General features: G+C 31.4%; 1 protein-coding gene and 2 pseudogenes across 7 annotated transcripts; all 3 read right to left on the reverse strand.

Moving 5' to 3' along the window:
- Positions 1-1,295: 1,295 nt before the first annotated feature.
- LOC107894462 (beta-galactosidase 15-like) lies at positions 1,296-7,494 on the reverse strand (annotated as a pseudogene).
- A 535-nt stretch (positions 7,495-8,029) lies between these two features.
- Positions 8,030-12,536, reverse strand: LOC107893371 (inter-alpha-trypsin inhibitor heavy chain H6). 7 transcript variants are annotated; one of them, XM_016818345.2, is made up of 14 exons: positions 12,141-12,282; positions 11,975-12,054; positions 11,530-11,682; positions 11,237-11,449; positions 11,059-11,148; positions 10,853-10,963; positions 10,507-10,776; positions 10,230-10,386; positions 10,001-10,078; positions 9,726-9,826; positions 9,340-9,510; positions 9,029-9,103; positions 8,590-8,697; positions 8,030-8,434 (listed from the first exon to the last, which is right to left on the reverse strand). In XM_016818345.2, exons 1-14 carry the CDS (start codon positions 12,145-12,147, stop codon positions 8,093-8,095), a joined length of 1,956 nt encoding a protein of 651 aa, XP_016673834.2. In that variant the 5' UTR covers positions 12,148-12,282; the 3' UTR covers positions 8,030-8,092. The 7 variants fall into 7 exon arrangements, with proteins under 7 accessions (XP_016673834.2, XP_016673835.2, XP_016673833.2 ...); XM_016818346.2 differs by having other exon boundaries at positions 11,975-12,048; positions 12,141-12,281; XM_016818344.2 differs by having other exon boundaries at positions 8,030-8,431; positions 11,975-12,536.
- A 620-nt stretch (positions 12,537-13,156) lies between these two features.
- On the reverse strand, positions 13,157-26,117 carry LOC107894461 (beta-galactosidase 15-like; annotated as a pseudogene).
- Between the last annotated feature and the right edge of the window lie 87 nt (positions 26,118-26,204).

Here is a 26,204-nt window from a genome sequence, read left to right on the forward strand (position 1 = left end):
TGATTTCTCGTTTGCTCAAAACAATCTAATATTCCTTTAGGTTTTCATTCATGTTTATTAAAAACCTTTTCAAAACGAAGGCGATGTCCGATGTTTGGCGGTTTGAAAATCGAGCCCTATCGTGCTGGGTTGCGCTTTTTCATCTGCTCAAAACAATCGAAGACCCCTTCGAAATTTCACTCGAGAGGCAATGTTCAATGTTCGGAAATTCGAGGAATCGTGCCCTACCGTGCTGAGTTTCGGTTTTTCGTTGGACCAAATAACTGGGCATCCTTTTGTTAATTTCAAATTATAAACTTTCGGACGTCGAAACAAAAAGATTTTTGACAATCAACTCGGGTTATTCAACATTTATTAAAAAGAGCCACATTCCAAAAATATTTTTTTAGACATAAGGACAGTATTTAATTGATTTGGTACCAATTTTGGGCGTAGTGAGGGTGCCAATCCTTTCTCATGCGTAACCGAATCCCGAGCCTGTTTTCTAAAATTTTCGTAGACCAGAGTCGTTGTTTTAGTAAATCGCAAATGTTTTATTAAAATAACCAAATTCTTAGGTGATCCGATCACACCCAAAATAAAAAGATCGGTGGCGACTCCCTTATTCCTGTTTTTTTCAAAAATCGATTCCCCCATTTTTCATTAAATTTAAAATTGTAAAATTCAAAAAAGGGATGGTTTCGACACTAACACTAAGTAATGATATCAAGTTTTTCCCAGGGATAACTTGATGTTCCTCTCGAAAACATGTCACAATGTTGTTACCATATTTTGACTATTGAGAATATACGGAAAAAATACATATAAAATTAAATAAATATATTTTGAATCAATATAATATATATAAAATATAGTTCATAATTACCAATATATTCTCCATTAAAAAAAGCATGAAGAACATGACCAATATGATTAACATGAAATGTCACTATTCCATTCAACATGAGATCATCTTTTGTATCAATACTGTCCAAAAATTAATTAATTAATTAATCAAAACATATATAATTTATATTAAATGAATTAAATATAATTGAATTAAATAATTTATCTTGTCATATACCACCAATAATCACTAGCGTCATTTGTATACCTGAGCAAAAATGATATTTCCTCTCCATCGATATTTCCTCCTTGGGATGCAAATAGTGTCTCTTTTTTCACCATACCAATTATCAATGTTGTAAAATTTTTCATTTCATTCTACAAAATTCTCGTATTATTGAAACTTTTGGAGTTTTAGTTATATTAAATTAAGGTTTCTTTGGATAAGTAGGGATGTTCTAAGACTAATTTTAGCCATTTTCTGTAAAAATAGAGTTTTGGGGCAATTCTGGTTCTTGAGATCCAGGAGGGATGTTTTCGGCAGTTGCAATCAGGTCGATGAAGCCAACTGAAAGTCTTTGAAGCAGTATCATTTCGGGTGGCTCAGAATCCAGGATTTTGTGTGGACCGCCTTTCTTCTGTTATGCCAAAACATTAACAGGGAATGAGAAGGCAGCCTTAGCAATGTTTGTAGCGAACATATGGAAATAAAGGAAGAAATCCTGGCATACTCTGTTTAGAAAATATAGTGATATATACGAGGCAAAAGCATACCTTCCAAGCTCCAGAACAGCATTTTATTTCGAGAGATGTTGCAAGTAATTAGTATGCTCAACTTTGCAACCTGCCAACAACAAAATCAATAGCATTAGCATCAGTTGTTTACTACTAAGAAATGCACAGATCAAAACGAGTGACACACATTCCCAATGACGCAATCTGGTCACTGAGCAATTAATAAAAGATATATCCGTAATAACTTTTCACATCGTTCCGCAGCCACGATTCAGCTATACCTGGGCTGTAATATCATCCCTAATAACTATTCACATTGCTAGTACTCGAATCAAAGTAGTAGTTGCGATCCAAAAGCATTGTCCCACCGGTTTTGGATGAAAAAAAATGCTAGAATATATAGAAACGAGCCTTCTCCTCCAGCCGTTTATGTCCTGAAAACCAAGACTAAGCTGTTAGTAGATCAAGCTGTCGTTTTGCTAACACCTGTTAGAGAAAACAGGAAATTATGAAGAATTTCCATGGGCAAATCATTCACGTATAAAGGTAAAAAATATATACACTACAGATGAAAAGCGGCAGTTAGTATTGCAATGAGCAATGATGATGTCAAACCCTAGCAATATAAACAACCCGGTGGAAGGTAATAAACATTTAACGCATGACACGCCCACAAAGGAAGCTATATCGATAAAACCAGCTGACTAGTATGTGTCTTTCGCTGTCAAGAGTTATATCCTTAGCCCTCTGTATCTTAAAGTCCATTGTAAAGCTACTCAAATCACTTAATATACCTTTAACTCTCAAGTGACTTCAATGGACTTTCAAGTGAAAGGTCAGGAAGAGTCAAGGACATTGTATAGAAACCCAAATCAGAAGAGAACCTAAATTGGAATGGTTGTTGCAAGAAAGTAACGAGTCGGAGCAATTAGGCATACATAATAACCATCATGATATATATCAGTGATATTCAGGTAAATAGAACATAGAAAGGCAGATATGAGGTAAATAGGATGTCATATATGAATGAAACTGATACCGGGGGGGGGACGAACGTACATCTATTTCTTCACGATCATCAAATGCATCAATGGTGATGTTTGCGTGAACAGTAGATACACCTTTGCTAAATAATTTATTCATCTGAACCTCAATAGAATCTAAAAGAACAGAAAAAATAATTTGTAAGATTAATGAAATATGACGTTAACTTTTGTATATCCTTGCAATTTAAGGATTTAGCCTATTGTTCAGACTTATGCTTATTTGGCTTGAAGTTCAAATGTAAAATGTGAAAGTGCATACAAACCTAAATCAATAGCAGCACCGTATTCTCCCCAGCCAATCATGGCAAGCATGCGCAGGAAATAATGATTACAGAATGAACCTGAAACATTCCCATTTCCCACGCAACAAGTTAACTAACAATTACGGTGCAAAGAACTTACCGAACAAGCTGGCGTCGGTCAACAACAACGAGAACTAAATTCAGTGAACGAAATCGAAAGGAGACCCTAACACGTAAAAATTATCTATGCCGAAAGTATGGATGGATTTTTGTCCAACGCTTTTGCACACAGTGACAAATGTTTCTCTCGTCTTCAAGAGGCCCATCAGTAACAAGAAAAATCATAAAAATTGAAGCCGCCTATTAATGACAACTGACAACTTGTGCAACCTAAAAGCAAATAAATGTCTTTGTCATGTTTTAAAATCTACAATAACCAAAAGTTTGGCTTATAATTTAGACAAAATTAACTTCATTTGGCTTTTTTAGAGTTTTTAGGTTTAGCTTGTATATTATATCTATAAGAGAATATTTATCATCAAAGCAAAGAATAAATAATAAATAAAAAAAACTTATGCTTTTATTATATTAATATAATTACAAAACCTAAGATGATTTCCTAAAATAATACAAAAACTTAACTAAATAATTAAAAAATAAAACTAAAAAGACCTAAAATTATTGAAAAATCTAAAAAAAAGACTTTTAAAGAGTAAAATCATCACAAACGGCTTCTATGGCTAATTTTTTAACCAGAAGAAGGTCTTCTGAATTTGTCTTCGATAATTTTGAAGGAGCACTATTCTTTACCCACACATTCTGTTAAATTTTTAAAAATATATATCATTGGAAAAAAAATATTTGAAGATATTAAAAAAATAAAATGAAAATAACTTACCTTTTCAAGAATTGATAAAGCATCCACTTTAGAGTCAGATTCACTTTTGTCAAATGATCCGCACACACCTTGTGGACTACCAAAACTAGCAAACTTAATCTTCAAAATTGGTCGATCTTGGCATGATAATTCCACTTCTTTTCCTTCATGAGTATTTATGCAAACCGATCCGATTTCAACGGTTTGGAATTGTACATTGGAAGGATTACCACCAAATTCCTCAAACAATACCAAAGTGTTCTCACCGTCTTTAAGAAATAATCGAGGAACATGATACCTATAAAACAACAAAATTAGAATAATGACGAAAAATACTAGTAATATAAAAATATATTTACATATGTAAAAAACTTAGGGTTACCATCTTTGGGTAGGTTCACCACATTTAGACACACATTTACTATCACTGTATCTACCACGATAATCACAAGTCTCTGTCTTACAAAACTGCTTATCAGCTATATAAGATGGCGAATATCTACCAAGGCTATGACCATTCACCCAAGCCATGCCCTTTCCTAAACCTAGTAAATCCACAACAACTGGTTTATTCCCCAATGGAGCTTTGAATGTTGTCTGCAATTTCAAAAAAAACCAAAAAAAAATATTAATAAATCAAACATTATATGTAACATTTATATGTAAGTAAATGTATTGGTTTTAATTACCTTGTACCAAGTGAAGTTCCTGTAAATCGGAATAGGGTCAGAAATCCATCTTGATGATGATTTTGAAGCACAATCTGTGTTAAAAAACTTGTTCGAAATCCCATTCAAACCAACTTTATATGTCCATTTATTTGAAGACAAATCCTTAAAGACATTTTTGTTCAAAACCAGCTCAATTGGTGATGTAATTCCAGCTCCAACCATATCAAACATTGGACCATAGTTCTGCATTATTTTCATTCAAATTATATATTAAAATTCTATGGTTTTTTTTATTATATATATGTATATACCTTGAATCCAACAGTGACACTAATTAATGATATCAAGTTTTTTTCGGGGGATAGTTTAATGTTTCTCTCGAAAACATATGTCACATTGTTATTACCGTATTTTGACCATTGAGAACCTACGAAAATAAATACATATATATTCAAATAAATATATTTTGAATTCAATATAATATATATAAAATATAGTTCATTTTACCGATATATTCTCCATTGAAAAAAGCATGAAGAACATGACCAGTATCATTGACACGAAGTGTCACTATTCCATTCAACATGGGATCATCTTTTGCAACATCAACACTGTCCAAAAAATTAATTAATTAATTAATCAAAACATATATAAGTTATATTAAATGAATTGAATATAATGTGATTTAAATAATTCACCTTGTCATAAACCACAAATAATCACTAGCATCATTTGCCATATCCTTTTGATCAACAATCTTGTTAACGGAAAATCTCCCCTTCCTTGAACAGAAGTCGATTCGATCAACTCAGGTCGCCATGTCCATTTCAAAGAACTTGGTTCATCTTCAGCTTTGTTCAATTTCTTAACCATCAATGAAGTTTGAGCAGAAACCTAATTTTAAAAAAAAAATATAAACCCATTAATAATCATAACATATTTATCATAATTATAATAACCCAAAACACGAAAATAGGATTTACCTTAGCGGGATTATATGCTTCCTCCCTACAATCTGGAAGGATACTAATAGGCCATGCTGGAACAAAGTAATTAATGCCTCCGAAGTTGACATTTGCATCTGTTTTGGTATTTGTATTGCTCAAAAAGCAACTTGATTTCTCTTTTGTTTGATAAATAGTAGCCTAAATCACATATATAATTAAGAACAATAATTAGAATAAAATGATAAATATTTATTATTTTTTTCAAGTAAATTAAATTTATTACCATGACTAAATTGTTGAGTTTTTCATTTTTAGCTTCCCCATTTGTAAGAGTATACTCAATAGAATGTAAAACATCATGAAGCTGCTTCAAATGTCCCCATTTTGGTTGGTTCAAATTTCCTAATAAAAATTAATAATTAATTAAAATAATTATAATTTATAAATATATATATATACATTCAAAGGCATGAAATTACCATATTCATCAAGAGGTTCATTATAATCATATGTAGTGGTAATATATGGGCCACCAGAAGTTCTACCAAAATTAGTACCACCACGATACTAAAAAAAAGTGGAAAACAAAAGGGTTAATTAGTAAAATTTAATTATTAATTTTAAGAATTTAATTTCAAAAAAATCACTTGCCATGTAATAATTTTGTAGTGTACCACCCTTTTGGAAAAATCGAGCAACAGAGTAAGCAAGATCTTCTGCTGTTCTAAAAGGGTCTGGACCACCCCAACTCTTAAACCTAAAATCAATTAAAATAAAATTTAATTTAAATTTTATAATTTAAATTAAATTGGGAACTATTTTAAGAAGAAAAAAAAAATCACCATCCAGTCCAATTTTCAGTCCACATTTTAGGGGTATTAGAGTCTTTTGGTTTGTATTCATCACAATACCAACCATTGCATGTCTCCAACTACAATTATAATTAAACAAAACAAAATCAAAATTCAATTATTGTCACAAAAAAATGTATCTCTAAATAAAATAATATAGTAAAAATAAATTAAATATAGTACCATAGGTTTTGGTGGAGCAGCTTGTTTAATTATTATATGATTAATATCAAGAGAATCAGCCATTTGGGCACACCAATTAATATATGATTTCCCATCATCTCCGTATGGTTCCATAACATTCCCATATTCATTCTCAACCTATATGTACATTTTATTTTGATATTATTTAAATAAATAATAAAAATAAAAATAATTAAACATAAAATTTTATCATATATACCTGAGCTAGAATGATATTTCCTCCTTGGGATGCAAATAGTTTCTCTTTTTTCACCATATCAACTATTAATGATATATACCTGAGCTAGAATGATATTTCATCCTTGGGATGCAAATAGTCTCTTTTTTCACCATATCAACTATTAATGTTGTAAAGTTTTTCATTTCATTCTAAAAATAAGAAATATTAAACACATTATTTATATATAAAAATAAAAAAAAAATAAAATAGAATTTTTATTTTTTAAAAAAATTATTGAAAATTAAAAGAATTACCATAAAGACATCATTTTTAGTACGGAGAGAAATTCCAGGCATACTATGTAACCATACAGGAAAGCCTCTAATAAAAAATAATAACAAAACTATTAGTACTGAAAACCTAGTTAGATAATTTATTAAATAACATAATTAGTTAAAATTTAAAAATAAATTAATTTACCCATAATTCCACTCAGCACAGGTATAAGGTCCAATTCGAAGAATTGCATATAAACTTTGGTCTTGAATCGTTTTAAGAAATCGAATAAGATCAATATTTCCACTAAAATCATACTGACGACGAGCTGGCTCATGTGCATTCCAAAACACATATGTTTCAACCGCATCCAATCCACCTTCTTTGGCTTTTCTTATAAGATCCGGCCACATCTAATAAAAAAAATCAACCAATCAATCATTCAAAATCAAATTATAAAAAAAAATCCCGAATAATTCAAATGTCAATTATTACCTGAACAGTACTTCTCGTATAATGAATCGAACCCGAAAGGATAATTCTATGATTTCCATCAATGATAATGGATCTTGAATCATGAGTTACATTAAGCGCATTCGAATGAAATAGGATGAAAAGAAAAATAAAAGCAGTAAATAAAATATTGAATATATATTCATTTTCTTATCCAGTAGAGCAAAAGAAAAAAGTGTTTTGAGTGAAAAAAGAGAAGAGTATGATAATTTATTTATAAGGGCAGTAATTGAATTCATATCAAAGACTAGATTTTCGAAAGATATTTACTTTGATTTATTTACTATTTTAATTAGATTTATATAATTAGTGAAATCAATAGGTTATCATTAAATAGATTTTGGATTTAATAATATGAGTGTTGAAACTTGAGTTTTAATTCTATGTAACAACATTAATTAAATATTTTTTTAATTATAATTAATTGAGATTTTTGTATCTATATATTAAATTAAGGTTTCTTTTAGAGTTTTAGATTTGTCATGATAATTCAATTTAAAAATTTAAATAAAATTTTTTTTAAGTGTATTTCATGTCATCATTATATTTTGTGTGAAGTAGTATAAACGTTTTTTTTTTTTGACAAATTCCTTATAAATTAGTAATTCATTTTAAATCAAATTTTGTATATACAAACTTGTGGACGATGTTGTATGAACTATAAAATCGAGCAACCAGATTCAAACAAAAACTCCCAACTAATTCAGACAATATACTACAACTCAAAACTCTCGTAATGTGTTTATCAATCGTCTTGGTTAGGACAACATGATTGTGAGCAACAATGAAGGCAGCCGATGCATGCCAGGGCGGTGCATAGCTGTGTTAACGTGGTGGCACATTGATTATTCATCTTCGAACAACACCGAATGCATCCCATGCAACAGCATCGATTACATATCCCACCGAAGTAATTCGAGGTTGTCTTAATAAATATCTTGGCAACTTCGGGCAATTCTGGTTCTTGAGATCCAGGACGAATGTTTTCGGCAGTTGCAATCAGGTCACCAAAGCCAACTGAAAGTCTTTGAAGCAGTATCATTTCGGGCAGTTCGGATTCCACGACTATGTGTGGATCACCTTTCTTCTGGTATGCCAAAAACATTAACAGGTAATGAGAAAGCAGCCTTAGCAATGTTTGTAGAGAAAATATGAAAATAAACGAAGAAACCCCGGCATACTCTGTTTAGAAAATATAGTGATATATACCAGGCTGTCGTATTATACGAGGCAAAAGCATACCTTCCAAGCTCCAAAATGTTTCAGGGTTTTGAGCATTTTATTTTTCTCGAGAAGGGTCATTCGGGTATACTCGGAGATGTTGCAAGTCTGTATGCTCAACTTTGCAACCTGCAAACAACAAAATCATTAGCATTAGCAACAGTTTTTTTACTACTAAGAAATGCGGAGATCCAAACAAGTGAAACAAATCGAACACATTCCCAATCACGCAGTCTCGTTTAAGTGGCCACTGAGCAATTAGTAAAGGGTATCTCCATGATAACTTTTCACATCGCTGGTAAATGATACGGGACAGTCGCGATTCAGCTAACCCCAGGCTATAATATTATCCATAATAACTTTTCGCATTGGTAGTACTCAAGTCATAGTAGTTGCGATCCAAAAGCATTCTCCCACCGATTTTGGATGAAAAAAAATGCTAGAATATTTAGAAACGAACCTCCTCCTCGAACCGTTTATTTTCTGAAAACCAAGCCTGAGCTGTTAGTAGATCAATCTGTCGTCTTGCTAACACCTGTTAGATAAAACAGGAAATTATGAAGTACTTCCATGCGCAAATCATTCACGTATACAGGTAAAACATATATAAACTATTGATGAAAAGCGGCAGTTAGTATTGCAATGAGCAATGATGATGTCAAACTACGAACAACCCGGTGGAAGATAATAAACATTAAAGGGTCTTTAACGCATGGCGCGCCCACAAATGAAGCTATATCGATAAAACCAGCTGACTAGTATGTGTCTTACGCTGTCAAGAGGTATATCCTTAGCCCTCTGTATCTTCAAGTCCATTGTAAAGCTACTCAAATCACCTAATATACCTGTAACTTTAAGGTTGTCGGGAAAACTGCCTTGGTACCTCCCGTATATGGTCAATGGACTTTCAAGTGAAAGGTCAGGAATCCGTGAAGAGTACACCTGCCGAGGACATTGTAAAGAAACCCAAATCAGAAGAAAACCTAAATTGGAATGGCCATTGCAAAAAAGTAACTAATCGGAGCAATTAGGCATACATAATAACCATCATGATGTATATCAGTGATATTCAGGTAAATAAAACATAGAAAGGCAGATATGAGGTAAATAGGATGCCATATATGAATGAAACTGATACAGGGGGGGGACGAACGTACCTCTATTTCTTCACGATCATCAAATGCATCAATGGTGATGTTTGTGAGAACAGTAGATAAACCTTTGCTAAATAATTTATTCATCTGAACCTCAATAGAATCTGAAAGAACACAAAAAATAATTAGTAAGATTAATGAAATATGACGAGAACTTTTGTATATCCTTACAATTTAAGGATTTAGCCTATGGTTCAGACTTATGCTCGTAGAATTTGGGAATTCCAAATATTTATTTGGCTGGAGGTTCAAATGTAAAATGTCAAAGTGCATACAACCTAAATCGAAAGCAGCATCGTATTCCCCCCGGCCAATCATGGCAAGCATGCGCAGGAAATAATGATTACAGAATGAACCTGAAACATTCCCATTTCCCACACAACAAGTTAACTAACAATTACGGTGCAAAGAACTAACCGAACAAGCTTGCGTCGGTCAACAACAAAGAGCACTAAATTCAGTGAACTTAAAGGAAATCGAAAGGAGACCCTAACACGTGAAAATTACCTATGCCAAAAGTATGGATGGATGGAGATAAAACTCCTTGATTTGTCAAACGCTTTTGCATCCAGTGACAAATGTTTCTCTCATCTTTGACAGACCCATCGGTAACAAGAAAAATCATAGGAATTGAATCACGAGTGTTTGATAGCATATCAGCCGCCTGACAGAAATAAATAACACGCTATTGATCGTGAGAAAGGAATGCTAACCAGATTCTAATTTCTTGAACCATTTCAGAAAACACGAGAAGTTAAACGAAAAAACAAAGGAGGTTACTAACCTTTTCTAGTGGAATAAACAAATTTGTACTGCCCCCCACGGTATATTTCGTACTAATCCACGCACTGGCCCTTTCAATCGCATCCTTTGAAGCCAACTCCATGGATGTTGAAAATTGAAAAGCCTCATTACTAAAAGCTATAATGTTAAACGAATCTTCTGGACTGAGCTTAGAAAGGGCTGCAGATATTGCACTCTTGGTACTCTCGAGTGGTCTCCCTTGCATGCTTTCACTTATATCAACAACAAATACGACTTCCTTTTTGAACACCTATCAAATTTGAAAAAGGATAAGGATTATATACCGAAAAGAATAACCGAGCAGGTCAAACACATGCTACACCCACCTTCCTATTCTTCTCACTTCCAGGGAAAAGATAAATACAGAACATATCCCTTTGGTCGTAATCATATAAAGACTGCAAAAGTATGCCTCCAAATATGTTACCGGAAGAAACCTATTAAAAGAAGTAGACAAGATATGATTATCAATATCTCGATGATAACAAGTTGAGATATTCCTCATGAAAATATCATAGCTACTGATTCTTACACTATATGAGAAGCGGAAGTCAGTATTCGACCATTTGAAAATTTCAGCTTCATATAAGAAACTGAACTTCCCTTCATGGCGTCTTATTTCCTGCGAAATAAGAAACAAATCATATATTGCATCATAAGCCAAAAATGAAAAAAAACGAGCACAATGATTCAAAATCAAAATATGCAACCTTCAAAGGATGACTAGCTGCCTTGCACAAGATTCCATTTGCTACACTAGAGTTCACATTCAATTCTATCTTTTCCTTCTTCGAAATTTTCTTTATAGCAGGGGTAACATACTCTGGAAAACAAAACGGTACAGTCAACGAAAACTGGCCCGCATTATATGACAACTTCTGAGACCAACGAAGCTTAATTGAAATATTAGTACCACCATCGATCTGAGAATTAAAAAAAAAAATCATCAGAAACAAAACAACAGGGAGTTAATTCATTACAACTTCGAAGCATCTGGTATCACCTGCGGTATCGTTAAAGTAAATATATGAGGCGTCAAAAATCCTCCATCTTCTGGTCTTGCTATCTTTCCAATACCCTTACTTTCTTGTTCTCCAATCAGTTGAGTAACATAAGATTTTGTAGGAAGATCAACTTCAACACCTAGAATTGAACCCTGTTAGCCAAATATAATATATTATTTACTTGATAACATTAAATAAACACAATTCCAAACACTAAAATCAGGTTAACCCAAACAGTGAATTCATTAATATTTCTCTCTTGTAGGATAAGGATTCCATTTTTAAGTCAACAAAATGAAATGAACAAAATTTTCATAATCAAACAGCAAATAGAGCTTCATGAGCTGTAAAAAAAAAGAAAGAGAGAAGTACTTTAAGCTAAGAAAAACACAAAAAAGAGATCAAAATTTGTCCATTTTCCACTAATAAGTGGAGGGAACTAACCTGGTTACCCATAGGGACAGCAATAAGACAATCACAAGAACGGCTACCCATAACGCAATGAATCCTCCACGTACCTGAAACTCCAATAATAGCGGTATCCACATAACAATCCACGTTTAAATTGACACCCATCATCTGAAGGGGAATCAAAGCCGGTGGGTCATACATTCCATGCACGTAAGGCTGGTAACTCGGCATATCCGGGTTGTCAACCATTCTCGGGTCGGATATAACAGCGTAAACCATCGGAGCTGAAGGTAAGTACCAATTCGTTGACCTCTCCATTAACGGTGGTGCCATACGACGCGCCACCGTTCTACTGTCTTTTCCTAAGTATACCCGTTTCGCTAACTTCAGACCGTCCTCCACCGCCTTTGCAAAATCCTCCGCCATTAAAGAAAACACAACGAAAACGAAAAACCCTTTCTTTCTTTCTTTTTTTATTTCTCTTCTTTATGCAAAAGCTGGGATTACTTCGATAAATGGACTCTTGCAGTGGCGTGAGCAGCACCGAATTTTTTTTTCTTTTTTCGGTTTACTATTTTCGAGTTCATTTTTATAGTTAGTTAATTAATTAGTTTTTTTTTTTTTGGCGAAAGAGACCCTTTTTATATATATTGCAACTGCGACTACGATTGGATAAAATGTTTAGGTTGCGTAGGAAAATGAAGATGGTGAGGAAGATGAACTTTCCGATCAAAACGTGGCGGCATCCATTTGGCTAAGCGAAAGATTTACCATGGTTCCGCGAAGCAGTGGATACTAAACGTCCCCAACACTGAGAGACAGGTGGGCCAGTGAAAATCTGCTGACTCATTCCACGTGGCATTTGGACTGTATATAAAGTATATAATAAATTAAAAAGTCGGCAGATTCTTTTATATATATAAAAGATAAAGTCGGCAGATTTCAATGCCTCGATTCTGTTTAATATTTTTATTTTTTGATGGTAAATTTTTTTTTATTTTGGTCCTAATTATAGAGCTTATAAAATTTTTGGGGAAATTATTTATATCCGAAATTAGAATATCTTGTCTCAAGGTTATTATATATTTCTCCATTTTATTACCCTTATTATTTCTGGCCATGGTTGGATTATAAGTAAAAACCTCTATGCAAAAATGCAAAATACTTGGATTCGGGTACTAGTGTTGGATATTGTTGAGGCGAGTTCGGTCTCTTTTAGAAAAAGGTATTCGTAGTGTACTCCTCAACTTCGGGAAATTCTGGTTCTTGAGATCCAGGAGGGATGTTTTCGGCAGTTGCAATCAGGTCGACGAAGGCTACTGAAAGTCTATCATTTCGGGCGGTTCAGAATCCAGGATTTTGTGTGGATTGCCTTTCTTCTGTTATGCCAAAACATTAACAGGGAATGAGAAGGCAGCCTTAGCAATGTTTGTAGCGAACATATGGAAATAAAGGAGAAATCCTGGCATACTCTGTTTAGAAAATATAGTGATATATACGAGGCAAAAGCATACCTTCCAAGTTCCAGAAGAGCATTTTATTTCGGGAGATGTTGCAAGTTAGTATGCTCAACTTTGCAACCTGCCAACAACAAAATCAATAGCATTAGCATCAGTTGTTTACTACTAAGAAATGCACAGATCAAAACGCCAATGACTAGTAAAGAGTAATCGCTGCGCAGCAGCTATATTATTATCCGTAATAACTATTCACATTGCTAGTACTCGAATCAAAGTAGTAGTTGCGATCCAAAAGCATTGTCCCACCTATTTTGGATGAAAAAAAAATGCTAGAATATTTAGAAACGAGCCTTCTCCTCCAGTCGTTTATGTTCTGAAAACCATGTCTGAGCAATCTATCTTCTTGCAAACACCAGTTAGAGAAAACAGGAAATTATGAAGAATTTCCATGGGCAAATCATTCACGTATACCATTAACTTTGTCGGGAAAACTGCCTTGGTAGGTCCTGTATATTGTCAATGGACTTTCGATGAAAAGCGATGAAAAGCATATGCCGATGAAAACTGTCGGGAAAACTGACTTGGTATCTCCCGTACACAGGTAAAACATATACTCACCATCGATGAAAAGCGGCAGTTAGTATTGAGCAATGATGATGTCAAACCGTAACACGTGAAAATTGCCTATGCCGAAAGTATATATGGATGGACATAACACTCCTTGATTTGTCAAACGGTTTTGCATACAATGAAATGTTTCTCTCGTCTTCCACAGACACATCACCTCGAGTGTTTGATAACATGTCAGTCGCAAGTTACAACTTTTGTAACCTAAAAGCAAATAAATTTCTTTTTCATTACTGTTTCTAAAGCTGCTCCAATACTTCCACTTAAGGTTTTTTGTCATGTTTTGTAATCTATAATGACCAGAAGTTTGGCTTATAATTTAGGCAATTGTGGGGTTTTTCATTTGGCCTTTCTGGAGTTTTTAGATTTAGTTTGTATATTAAATCTATAAGAGAATAGTTATCATGAAAGCAAAGAACAAATAAAAAAATATACATGCTTTTATTATATTAATATAATTACAAAACCTAAGAAGATTTCCTAAAATAATCAAAAAGAAAAACTTAACTAAATAACTAAAAATAAAACTGAAAATACCTAAAATTATTGAAAAATCTAAAAAAAGAAAAAGAATTTAAAGAGTAAAATCTTCACAAACAGCTTCCACGGCTAATTTTTTGACTTCACAAGGTCTCCTGAATTTATCTTCTGTAATTTTGAAGGAGCACGATTCTTTACCCACACATTCCTGTTAAATTTTTCAAAATATATATTATTGAAAAAAATATTTCAAGATGTTAAAAAAATAAAATGAAAATAACTTACCTTTTCAAGAATTGATAAAACATCCACTTCCGAGTCAAATTCACTTTTGTCAAATGATCCGCACACACCTTGTGGACTACCAAAACTAGCAAACTTAATCTTTGAAATTGGTCGATCTTGGCATGATAATTCCACTTCTTTTCCTTTATGAGTATTTATGCAAACCAATCTGATTTCAACGATTTGGAATTGTACACCGGAAGGATTACCACCAAATTCCTCAAACAATACCAAAGTGTTCTCACTATCTTTAAGAAATGATCGAGGAACATGGTACCTATAAAACAATAAAATTAGAATAATGAAAAAAATATTAATAATATAAAAATGTAGATTAACATATGTAAAAAAAACTTAGGGTTACCATCTTTGGGTAGGTTCATCGCACTTAGAGATACATTTACTATCACTGTATCTACCACGATAATCACAAGTCTCTATCTTACGAAGCTGCTTATTAGCTGTATAAGATGGCCAATATCTACCAAGGTTATGACCATTCACCCAAGCCATGCCCTTTCCTAAACCTAGTAAATCCACAACAATTGGTTTATTCCCCAACGAAGCTTTGAATGCTGTCTGCAATTTTAAAAAAAAACAAACATAAATATTGATAAAATCAAACATTATATGTAAGTAAATGTATTGGTTTTAATTACCTTGTACCAAGTGAAGTTCCTGTAAACTGGAATAGGGTTAGAAACCCATTTGGATGATGATTTTGAAGCATAATATATGTCAAAAACTTGTTTGAAATTCCATTCAAACCAACTTTATATGTCCATTTATTTGAAGACAAATCCTTGACGACTTTTTTGCTCAAAACTAGCTCAATTGGTGATGTAATTCCAGCTCCAACCAGATCAAACATTGGACCATAGTTCTACATTATTATGATTCAAATTATATATTAAAATTCTAGGGTTTTTTTATTTGTTGATATATATATAATATATATATACACTTACATTTAATCTAACAGTGACACTAAGTAATGATATCAAGTTTTTCCCAGGGGATAGCTTGATGTTCCTCTCGAAAACATATGTCACATTGTTGTTACCATATTTTGACCGAATTTTGAATTCAATATAATATATATAAAATATAGTTCATAATTACCGATATATATTCTCTATTGAAAAAAGCATGAAGAACATGACCAGTATCATTGACACGAAGTGTCACTATTCCATTCAACATGGGATCATCTTTTGCAACATCAATACTATTGTCCAAAAAATTAATTAATTAATTAATCAAAATATAATAATTTATATTAAATGAATTGAATATAATTGTGTTAAATAATTTACCTTGTCATATACCACAAATAATCACTAGCATCATTTGCCTTATCCTTTTGATCAACAATCTTGTTAACGGAAACATCTCCCCTTCCTTGAACAGAAGTCGAATCAATCAACTCGAGTCGCTACGTCCATTTCAAAGAACTCGGTCCATCTTCAGCTTTGTTTAATTTCTTAACTATCAATGAAGTTTGAACAGAAACCTAGTTTTTTTTTAAAATATAAACCCATTTATAATTATAACATATTTATCATAATTATAATAACCCGAAACACAAAAATAGGGCTTACCTTAGTGGTATTATATGCTTCCTCCCTACAATCTAGAAGGACACTAATAGTCTATGTTGGAACAAAATAATTAATGCCTCCGAAGTTGACATTTGCATGTATTTTGGTATTTGTATTGCTCAAAAAGTAACTTAATTTCTCCTTTGTTTGATGAATAATAGCCTAAATCATATATATAATTAAGAATAATAATTAGAATAAAATGATAAATATTTATTATTTTTTCAAATAAATTTATATATAAATTCATTTTATTACCATGACTAAATTGCTGAGTTTTTCATTTTTAATGTCTTCATTTGTAAGAATATACTCAATGGAACGTAGAACATTATGAAGCTGCTTCAAATGTCCCCATTTTGGTTGATTCAAATTTCTTAATAAAAATTAATAATTAATTAAAATAATTATAATTTATAAATATATATATACACACATTCAAAGGTATGAAATTACCATATTCATCAAGAGGCTCATTATAATCATGTGTAGTGGTAATATACGGGCCACCAGAAGTTCTACCAAAATTGGTACCACCATGATACTAAAAAAATTGGAAAAACAAAGGGGTTAATTAATAAAATTAAATTATTAATTTAAGAATTTAATTTCAAAAAAAATCACTTGCCATGTAATAATTTTGTAGTGTACCACCCTTTTAGAAAAATCGAGCAGCAGAGTAAGCAAGATCTTCTACTGTTTTAAATGGCCTGCACCACCTAACTCTTAAACCTGAAGTTAATTAAAATAAAATTTAATATAAAGTTTATAATTTAAATTAAATTAAGTACAATTTTAAGAAGAAAAAGAAAAACTCACCATCCAGTCCAATTTTCAGTCCACATTTTATGATAAAAATTTATCATATACACCTGAGCTAGAATGATATTTCCTCCTCGAGATGCAAATAGTTTCTTTTTTCGGCATATTAACTATTAATGTTGTAAAGTTTTTCATTTCATTCTAAAAATAAGAAAAATTAAACACATTATTTATAAATGAAAATAAACAAAAATAGAATAGAATTTTTATTTTTTTTTAAAAAGTTACTGAAAATTAAAAGAATTACCATAAAGACTGTAACACCCCCTAACCCTTATCCGTCGCCGGAACCGGGTTACGAAGCATTACTGGACTTTTCAGATCAAATACGAACATTACATAATCATTTAGCATACATATCATATTTGAATTATATTGCCTCTCTTTTGAGCCATCGAGGCCCAAAATATGTGTTAGAAACAAATTGGAACTAAATCAAGTACTCCGGAAATTTTTCGTGAAATTTAAAAAATTTCATAGATGTAGGGTACACGCGCCCGTGTGGCCAAGGGACACACCCGTGTGGCCATTAGACATGCCCGTGCCTTAGGCCGTGTTCGACCCCCTGTAACTCTCTGACTTAGGTCACATGACCAGCCATATGTCCGTGTGCTAGGCCGTGTGGTTAATTTATTTTTCAAAAATTTGGTGCAGGCTTCATATGGCCAGGTCACATGCTCGCGTGATAGGCTGTGTATCTCACACGACTAAGACACACGCCCGTGTCTCTGTCCATGTGAAAATACCTAAACATTTTGTTTTGAAAATTTTAAGTTGCAGGGGACACACGGCCAAATCACACGCCCATGTGTTAGCTATGTGTCTCACATGGTCCAGTCACATGCCTGTGTGTCTGGCCTTGTTGACTCAAAATGAACCTTAAACATCAAGTTTACCTTTCCTTACAACCTTGAACATCAAGCAACTCAAAAACCAATTGTCCAAACCCTTAAAAACACGATCAAATACCTTTAAAATATGTCAAAACAATCATTTTAGTAACCTAATCAATGTACCCTCATAGGTACTTCATATATATTATCAAAACAATCCATTAAAACACCATTTAAGCCAACTCTAAATTCATACCAATTTCAACCAAAACATATCATTTGATAGCCGCAACATAACACATATGGTTATATATATATATATATAAACAACCAATATCAACTTATAATATCACTTAAAATCACTCCACAAAATGGTAAGCATTAGATAACTAGGTACATGCCGACACAAAAAGAAATATACATCACCACGTTTTGAGTTCGGAATCGTTGTTGATGCTAAATCAACGATCAACTTTTAAGCACCTAACCTGAAAAACGAAAAATAAACCAAACGCTGACTATAAACTCAGTAGTATTTCTACAATCTGAATGCTTAAAAATAAAATAATATAACATATACATTTAATCATATATTAACAATAGTCATTCAATTGAACAAATTATTCATAACACATTCAATTCTCATCAATTGCTATCTCAATTAGCATTTCTCAATATCACACAATTCATATGTCTCATTTCTAATTTCACATTCGGTATTTTCAAATACCTTTCATAATATCACTTCATTTATTTACCCCTATTAACAAGACTCAAACTTAGACGAATACACGGATCCAACCAAAACACACTAGTTTGGGACCCAGTGCCTCATCGGATAATTCGAAGTAATAAATTGACACCCAGTGTCTTATCGGCTATGCCGAAATAAATTGGTACCTAGTACCCCATCGAATTTATCTGAAGTAATAATTTGACGCCCAATGTCTCATTGACTCGAAGTCGAAGTAATCCCTGAACTCTTCCAATCCTATGGCATGCCATCTATATCCGACTTAGCCCAACAGCTAATAGGGTTTCAATTTCACTTTTCAAAGTCACATTCATCCAATATTCAAATATCACAAAATCACATACTTTCAATTCAATGTCATAATGATAATTACTCACCTCATTTACTTACCATAACATTTAATCAAAATACAACAAATAATAATTATTAGATTCAAATTATAGAAATACAAACTAGAATTTTCAAGCTACTCCTAGTAGACTTTACCTTTTCCTCTTTTAGCCGAGGTTTCCAGCACAACATTGAATATTTCAATTTGTATTCAACTTTTGCCTAAATTCCAATTTAGTCCCTAAATTAAGACTAACTTTGTTTCTTCAAACTAATTCTATATTTTCATTCAATTTCTACTTTAGACTAAATTCAACTCTCTAATTTCATTTAAATATCTAAATTTTGAAATTTTTACAATTTAGTCTCTAAGACTCAAAACTTATAATTTATTTTACAATGCAATCCCTTTTTCATTTCTAACTTAAAATTTTATTAATTTAATCCCAAATACTTAAATTATTCAACATGAACAATGTTGAAACCATTTTTTGAAAAGAGGTCGACTTTTTATTTAAAAACGAAAATGGAGTCGCCACCAATATTTTTTTATGAGGTGTGATTGGGTCACCTTGTGATTGATCGTTTTAATAAAATATTTTAATTTACTAAAACAACGATTTTGGTCTACAAAACTCGAGAAAATGGATTCGGGAGTCGGTTACGTGTGAGGAAGGATTAGCACCCTCGTAACGCCCAAAATTTGTACCTAATTGATTAATTAATGTCTTAATGTCGAAATTTTGAAAACTTGAAAGAATTTACAATACGATCCCTCTTTTTATTAATATTAAATTTAAAAAAAAACTCTTGAATAAATTGAAACGAATGTCAAAGACATTCTCGTCTCGAGATAACAAATGTCACATCCCATAAGTTAGGACACGACATTTTGAACCTTCGAGAATAAGCTTGCCTTTAATTTTTTTTATTTGAAATCTTATACATTTTAATTTTGAACGAATATTTGGTTATTTGAGTTCAAAAAGAAAATTGAAACCCTATAAGTTAGGGTACGATTTCTAGACAAATGTGAAATATTGCCTTGTTTTGAATTTTTTTTTGCGTATTTGGGTAAAAATTAATATAATGTTTAAAATGATATACAATATACGATAAAATATTATAATAACAATGAAGTAATTACAAAGATGAATACAATAACGGTAAACAAGTCTCGATAAATAAGTAAAGCAATAAAACAGAAATGCATGATATAAAACAAACAAACATAACATAAAAATGTTTAAAAAATGAATGGAACAATGAAACCATATATATATATAAAGAGGAAACAAATGATAAACAAATGGATAAATAAGTAAATATTAGTAGTAAGAAAATACACGAATCAATAAATATTTATAATGAAAATATTAACTTTACAAACTTTAATATGTATATAAAGCGTATAGAATAATAAATAAGTAAGTAAAATAGATATACATATAATGTTAAGTTTAGATTTTTAAAATGTGAAAAATAATAAAATAGCAAAAATGAGATAAAAATATAACAATAATAGTAACAATAATAATAGTAATAATAAAATATGTAAATAAAGGAATAAAGAAAAATGTGAAAATGAAAAGAGCAAAGAAAAAAAAATGTACATACATGAACAAATACACAAATAAATAAAAAATAATATACAAATAAAATCTATAAAGGGTTGATATTAAACAACCGAGGATGGAATTGTAATTCAAACAAAATTACAGGTATAAAACATAAGAAAATAAAATTAATTGAATGGTAAATCGATACAAAGTGTAACAACCCAAAATCCGTGGGCACCAGAAAAGTGTGTTATCGGGCCTCCGTCTTAGTAAAATAAGTTCGAAAATAATTATTAAAAATATTTATGAGTCTAGTAGTGTGTTTAATTAGGTTTTAATTAAGTAAATTTAGCTTAATTTAGAGTAATTAGTAAAAAGGATTAAATTGAATAAGAGTAAAAGTTTAATTATAGATTAAAGAAAAATTAGAAGGATTTAAGAGGAAATTAAACCATTTCCTATAGCTGAGGCGGTTTGACGTGGAAAATATCAAAGATTTTATTGATTAAAAAAATATATATATTTATTTAATAATTAAGTATATTATATTATATTATTATTATATATAAAGAAACAAATAAGTTAAAAGAAACAGAATGAAAGCAAACGAAACAGAGAAGAACAGGGAGAAAGAAAGGAAAGAAGAAAGAAAAGGGGAAATAAGGTTTATGAAGCTTTGAGTTAATTGGTAAGCTCAATCAAGTCCTTTTCTCATAATTTTGATATTTTAGAAGCCTTAAAACAAGTTTTTGATGAAATTAAGCTGTTAGTTTGGAAGTTCTTAGGTTTTTAAACAAAGTTCATGTTGAATAAAATGATGAAATAGGGGTTTAATTGAACGAAATTCAAGTTAGAATAGATATAAGGATTGAATTGCAAAGTAAGCTATAAGTTTTGTGTTTTAGGGACTAGATTGAGGGAAATTCGGAATTAAGAAAATATGTTGAAAATTTAATAGTTAAATTTGAGTTTAAATGAAATTTGAATAGGAATAAGGTGTGAATTGGTGTTATAAATTTGGTTATTAACATTTTTCATCAAAACAGTTTTGGGAAGTAGCAATGGTCTGACTTTGAAAATTCACTAAAAATTTTATAAATTTAACTAGAGGATGAAAAAAATATGGAATTAAAGCTTATTGAGTCTAGTTTCTTATAGTAGAAACAGTGTAAGCAATTAATTGATGAATCAATAGATATTTGAAATTTTGTAATACTGGTTCGGGGTGATTTCGAGATGCCCTGTTTTAACTTTGGAAAATCATTAAAAATTGTACAAAAATTATTATGGAGTGTAATTTATATATGTGAACTCCTTAATGAATATAGTTTCAAAATAAATAAACAAGAACCTTATTCGAGTTCTGTACAATGAGATAATTTAGTTTTAGTAGAGAGAGGTCAGAACTGTCAAATGAAATAACAGGGGAGTATTTAACGAATAAACTGTATTAAATGGCTAGACCAAAAATTCTGGAAATTTTATGATTAGAAGATATATGAGTCTAGTTTTAAGGAAAATTTACGGATATTAATTTGGAGTTTCGTAGCTCAAGATATAAATAATTTAGTAACAATGACTCAAGTAGACAGCTTAATGGTGAAATTATATATATACATTAAAAATGGTTAAATTTGCATGTTTAGGCTCATGAATTAAATTGAATCATGTTGTATTGATGATTATAAATTATTATTTTCGTAGCCAACAAAGAACCTGAAGCATCAGCATCGAAAGGAAAGGAGAAAGTCATCGAGTACTAAAACGGGAGAATTACGGTGTGTATTACTATAATTCGAATTTTAATTATTATTGATTGCTGAATTTTTTTTATTGTTATGTATGGTAAGTAAGACTTGAGGTAAGTATGTGAAATTGATATGAATGTTGAGTGAAAATGAAAGTGATGCAAATTGAATCAAATTGAATTGAATAAGTGAATTATGGAAGATGTAATTATTTGAAAAGCGTATTGATTGAAAAATGATTGGTGATTTGAATTGTGAATTGAAAGTGATATAGGATTGAGAAAGTGAATTGAATACCCTATTAACTAGTCGGGCTGAGTCGGATATAGTTGGCATGCCATAGGATTGGAAGTGTTCAGGGATACTTCGACCTCGAGTCGATGAGACACTGGGTGTCACTATATTTCTTCGGATAGATTCGATGAGGTACTGGGTACCAACTTTACTTCGGCTAGGCCGATGAGACACTGGGTGTCAACTATTACTTCGAACTATCCGATGAGGCACTGGGTGCCATATTGGTGTGTTTGGTTGGATCCGTGTATCCGCCAAAGTCCGAGTTACGTTAATAGGGTGAAAAATTGAAATGTGAATTTGAGGCATTGAAACGAGAAAAATAAATTGAATTACGAATTGAAATTGGAATTGTGATAATAAGAGAAAAGTATGAAATGTATATTCATAAGTGATATAAATTTAAGTTTGAGAAAATACATTGATTTATGAATTAGTACATATGACATTAATTGTTAGGTATTTTAATATTTATGTTTTTACTATTGTTGATATAATTTGAATTATGGTAATATCACTGAGTATATCCATACTTAGCGTACGATTGTTTCCGTGCGCAGGTTAGTAGAAGTCAAGTGTCCCGGCTCAGCATCCAGAACATTCCCGACTCCAACACAAATTTGGTGATGTATATTTTTCTTTTGGGTAAAGGTGGCATGTACATAGGTGTTATATAGTCACTTGAATATGCATATTACTTTGGGTAGTGAAGGTTGAATTATAAGATTTAGATGGTTAAATGAAATGGTAAGAAAAGTATATGATATTTTGATACATGAACATTAAGTTGTTAAATGAATGAAGTTTTTAATCAATTTTGAATGATGCTATGATAGTTATTAAGTTGAAATTATGTTAATGATATAAATATTAGTTATATGAATGTGAAAAATTGGTGCTGGTTGTTTTAGTTTGAATTTGCAGAAGGTTTTAGGTAAAAATAAGCAGACCGAAATTTTTATAAAAAAAAAAATTCAGAATATTCGAACAAGTTCCGTTCTACTTTTAACACGTGCTTGAACTTTGAGAGTTCAAGATAGGGACTCAATTATTATATTATACCATAAAAGTTATATTAATTGTAAATTATTAGTAAGTTGTCTGATATGTCCGGTAATGCCTTATAACCTCGTTCCGGTAACGGTTTGGGGTTAGGAGGTGTTACACAAAGGACCACTCCAAAATATGCAAAAAAGGATGAGGGATTAATTGGGAAAATATCCCAAAACCTTGCGAAGCACATTTACCTTCGGCAAATCAATGGACTAAATTAAAAATGAAATAAAATGAAATGGGCAAATTTAAAAAAGAAAAAATGACCACATTGAAATCTGCTTAAAAATTAGAAGGACCATTCGTGCAAATGGCCCAAAAATTGAAAACACGAGAAACTCTCTCAATTCATCCCCCCATCTTTCCGATCTCCAGGCATTAAGGTCACCGGACTTTTCTGTGACGGCCGCCGGCTGCCTTGAAAAGCGTCAAATAAAAAGGCACCCTTCTAATTGCCTTTTTGTCCTTAGGCCTATTTTGAAGCCAAAACCCCTCAAAACCTAACCAAACTCAACAGAGAAAAAAGAAACATTTCGTTTCCTCTCCCTTTTCCTGCGTCACCTTCGACGGCGAGGATGCCGACCGACTCAAGTGAGTTTTCTTCCCTTTTTTATTTTCGCATGTAAAATAAAAATAAAAACTTAAGACTAAAATAAATAGAAATAAAAAGGAAATCACCTTTAGAAAATTTCTATATTCGATCTCTTTTTGTTTTTGTGTTCAATCTATTGCTTTTTGATTACTATCTTGTCCGGAAAAAATTATAAAGATAATGTTGGGGCTTTTATAGCCAATGTTACAAGATCTGTCTTTGTTTTTTTTTTTTGTCTGATGCCATTTTGTTTCCTTCTTTGTTGTCTTTTTCTTTTGCGTGTTGCAGGTGGTGTCAGAGAAGCGTCAGACGCATGGAGAGGTGGTGGCTGGCGTGCAGCAACGTGAAGAGGCTAGGCTGGGGGCTAGGGTTTCTGTTGCTAGTTTGGGTTATGGGCTGTTTGGGCTAGGGTTAGTTTTGGGCTTGTAAAAGAAAACTAGACTGTTTTTTTTATGGACTATTAATTTTTATTTTAGTTTTTATTTCTGTTTATTTTTTGGTCTTGGGCCCGGGCCAAAATTGGCCTATTACAAACAACATCTAAAATTTCAATATTTTCTAAACTTTCAACATAGATTAAATAGTATTTAATACTAAGATTCTAAAAATATAAAAATTATAATAAAATAAACTAAATTAACTTAGCAATTAATCTTTCAACTTCAAACCCTAATTTTTCTCTTTCTTTTCTTTCTCTTTCTCTTTCTCCCTTTTTCCTTCTGTTTCGTTACAATTGCTTTGTTTCTTTATATTTCATTTCTATTATTTTCCTATTTTTATTTATTTGTTTTACTTTAATTATTTAATTATGCTAATATAATATAATATAATACAATAATATATTAATATTTACTTAAATAATAAGTAAATATATAATATAATCTAATATATGAATTTTATTTTAACACATGTTTTCATCTACATCATCCACTTGTCAATTAAGATTTAATTGCTTATTTAGTCCCTTTACTTTTTCTTTAATTTATAATTAAACTTTACCCATTATTTAATTTAATCTTTATACCTAATTACCCTTAATTCAAGCTAATTCATCTAACCGAAACCTAATTAACCACACAACTAATTTCATAAATATTTTTAATAAATATTTACAAATCCTTTTTACAAAAACAGAGACTCGAAGGTACACTTTTCGATTACTCGTAACTATCGAGTCGTTACAAAGACATCATTTTTGGTACAGAGAGAAACTTCAGGCATGTTATGCAACCATACAGGAAAGCCTCTAATAAATAATAATAAAACTATTAGTACTGTAATTAGATAATTTATTAAATAATATAATTAGTTAAAATTTAAAAACAAATTAATTTACCCATAATTCCACTCCACATAGGTATAAGGTCCAATTCAAAGAATTGCATATAAACCATGGTCTTGAATCGTTTTAAGAAATTGAATAAGGTCAATATTTCCACTAAAATCATATTGACGGTAAGCTGGTTCATGTGCATTCTAAAACACATATGTTTCAACCGCATCTATTTCACCTTCTTTGGCTTTTCTTATAAGATCCGGCCACATCTAATAAATTTTTTTAAAAAAAGTTAATCAATTAATCATTCAAAATCAAATTATAAAAAAATATCTCAAATAATTCAAACGTAAATTATTACCTGAGCAATACATTTCGGATAATGAATCAAACCCAAAGGGTAATTCTATGATTTCCATCAATTATGATGGATCTTGAATAATGAGTGACATTAAGTGCATTCAAATGAAATAGGATTGAAAGAAAAAATAAAAGCAGGGAATAAAATATTGAATATATTCATTAATTAAATATTGGAGCGTTGAAACT

Source organism: Gossypium hirsutum, chromosome A13 (genome assembly GCF_007990345.1).
Source record: "Gossypium hirsutum isolate 1008001.06 chromosome A13, Gossypium_hirsutum_v2.1, whole genome shotgun sequence".
In the NCBI taxonomy this organism is placed as follows: domain Eukaryota; kingdom Viridiplantae; phylum Streptophyta; class Magnoliopsida; order Malvales; family Malvaceae; genus Gossypium; species Gossypium hirsutum.

What these genes read in the sequence shown, in the direction of transcription:
- LOC107893371 (XM_016818343.2), bottom strand. Translation starts at nt 12,367, where the DNA reads ATGGCGGAGGATTTTGCAAAGGCGGTGGAGGACGGTCTGAAGTTAGCG. An exon ending in CGATGCTGCTTTCGATTTAG is followed by an intron (nt 9,827 to 10,000) that starts GTTGTATGCACT and finishes GTGTTCTTTCAG; the next exon opens with ATTCTATTGAGGTTCAGATG. An exon ending in AACATTTTGGAGCTTGGAAG is followed by an intron (nt 8,435 to 8,589) that starts GTATGCTTTTGC and finishes TTGGCATACCAG; the next exon opens with AAGAAAGGTGATCCACACAT.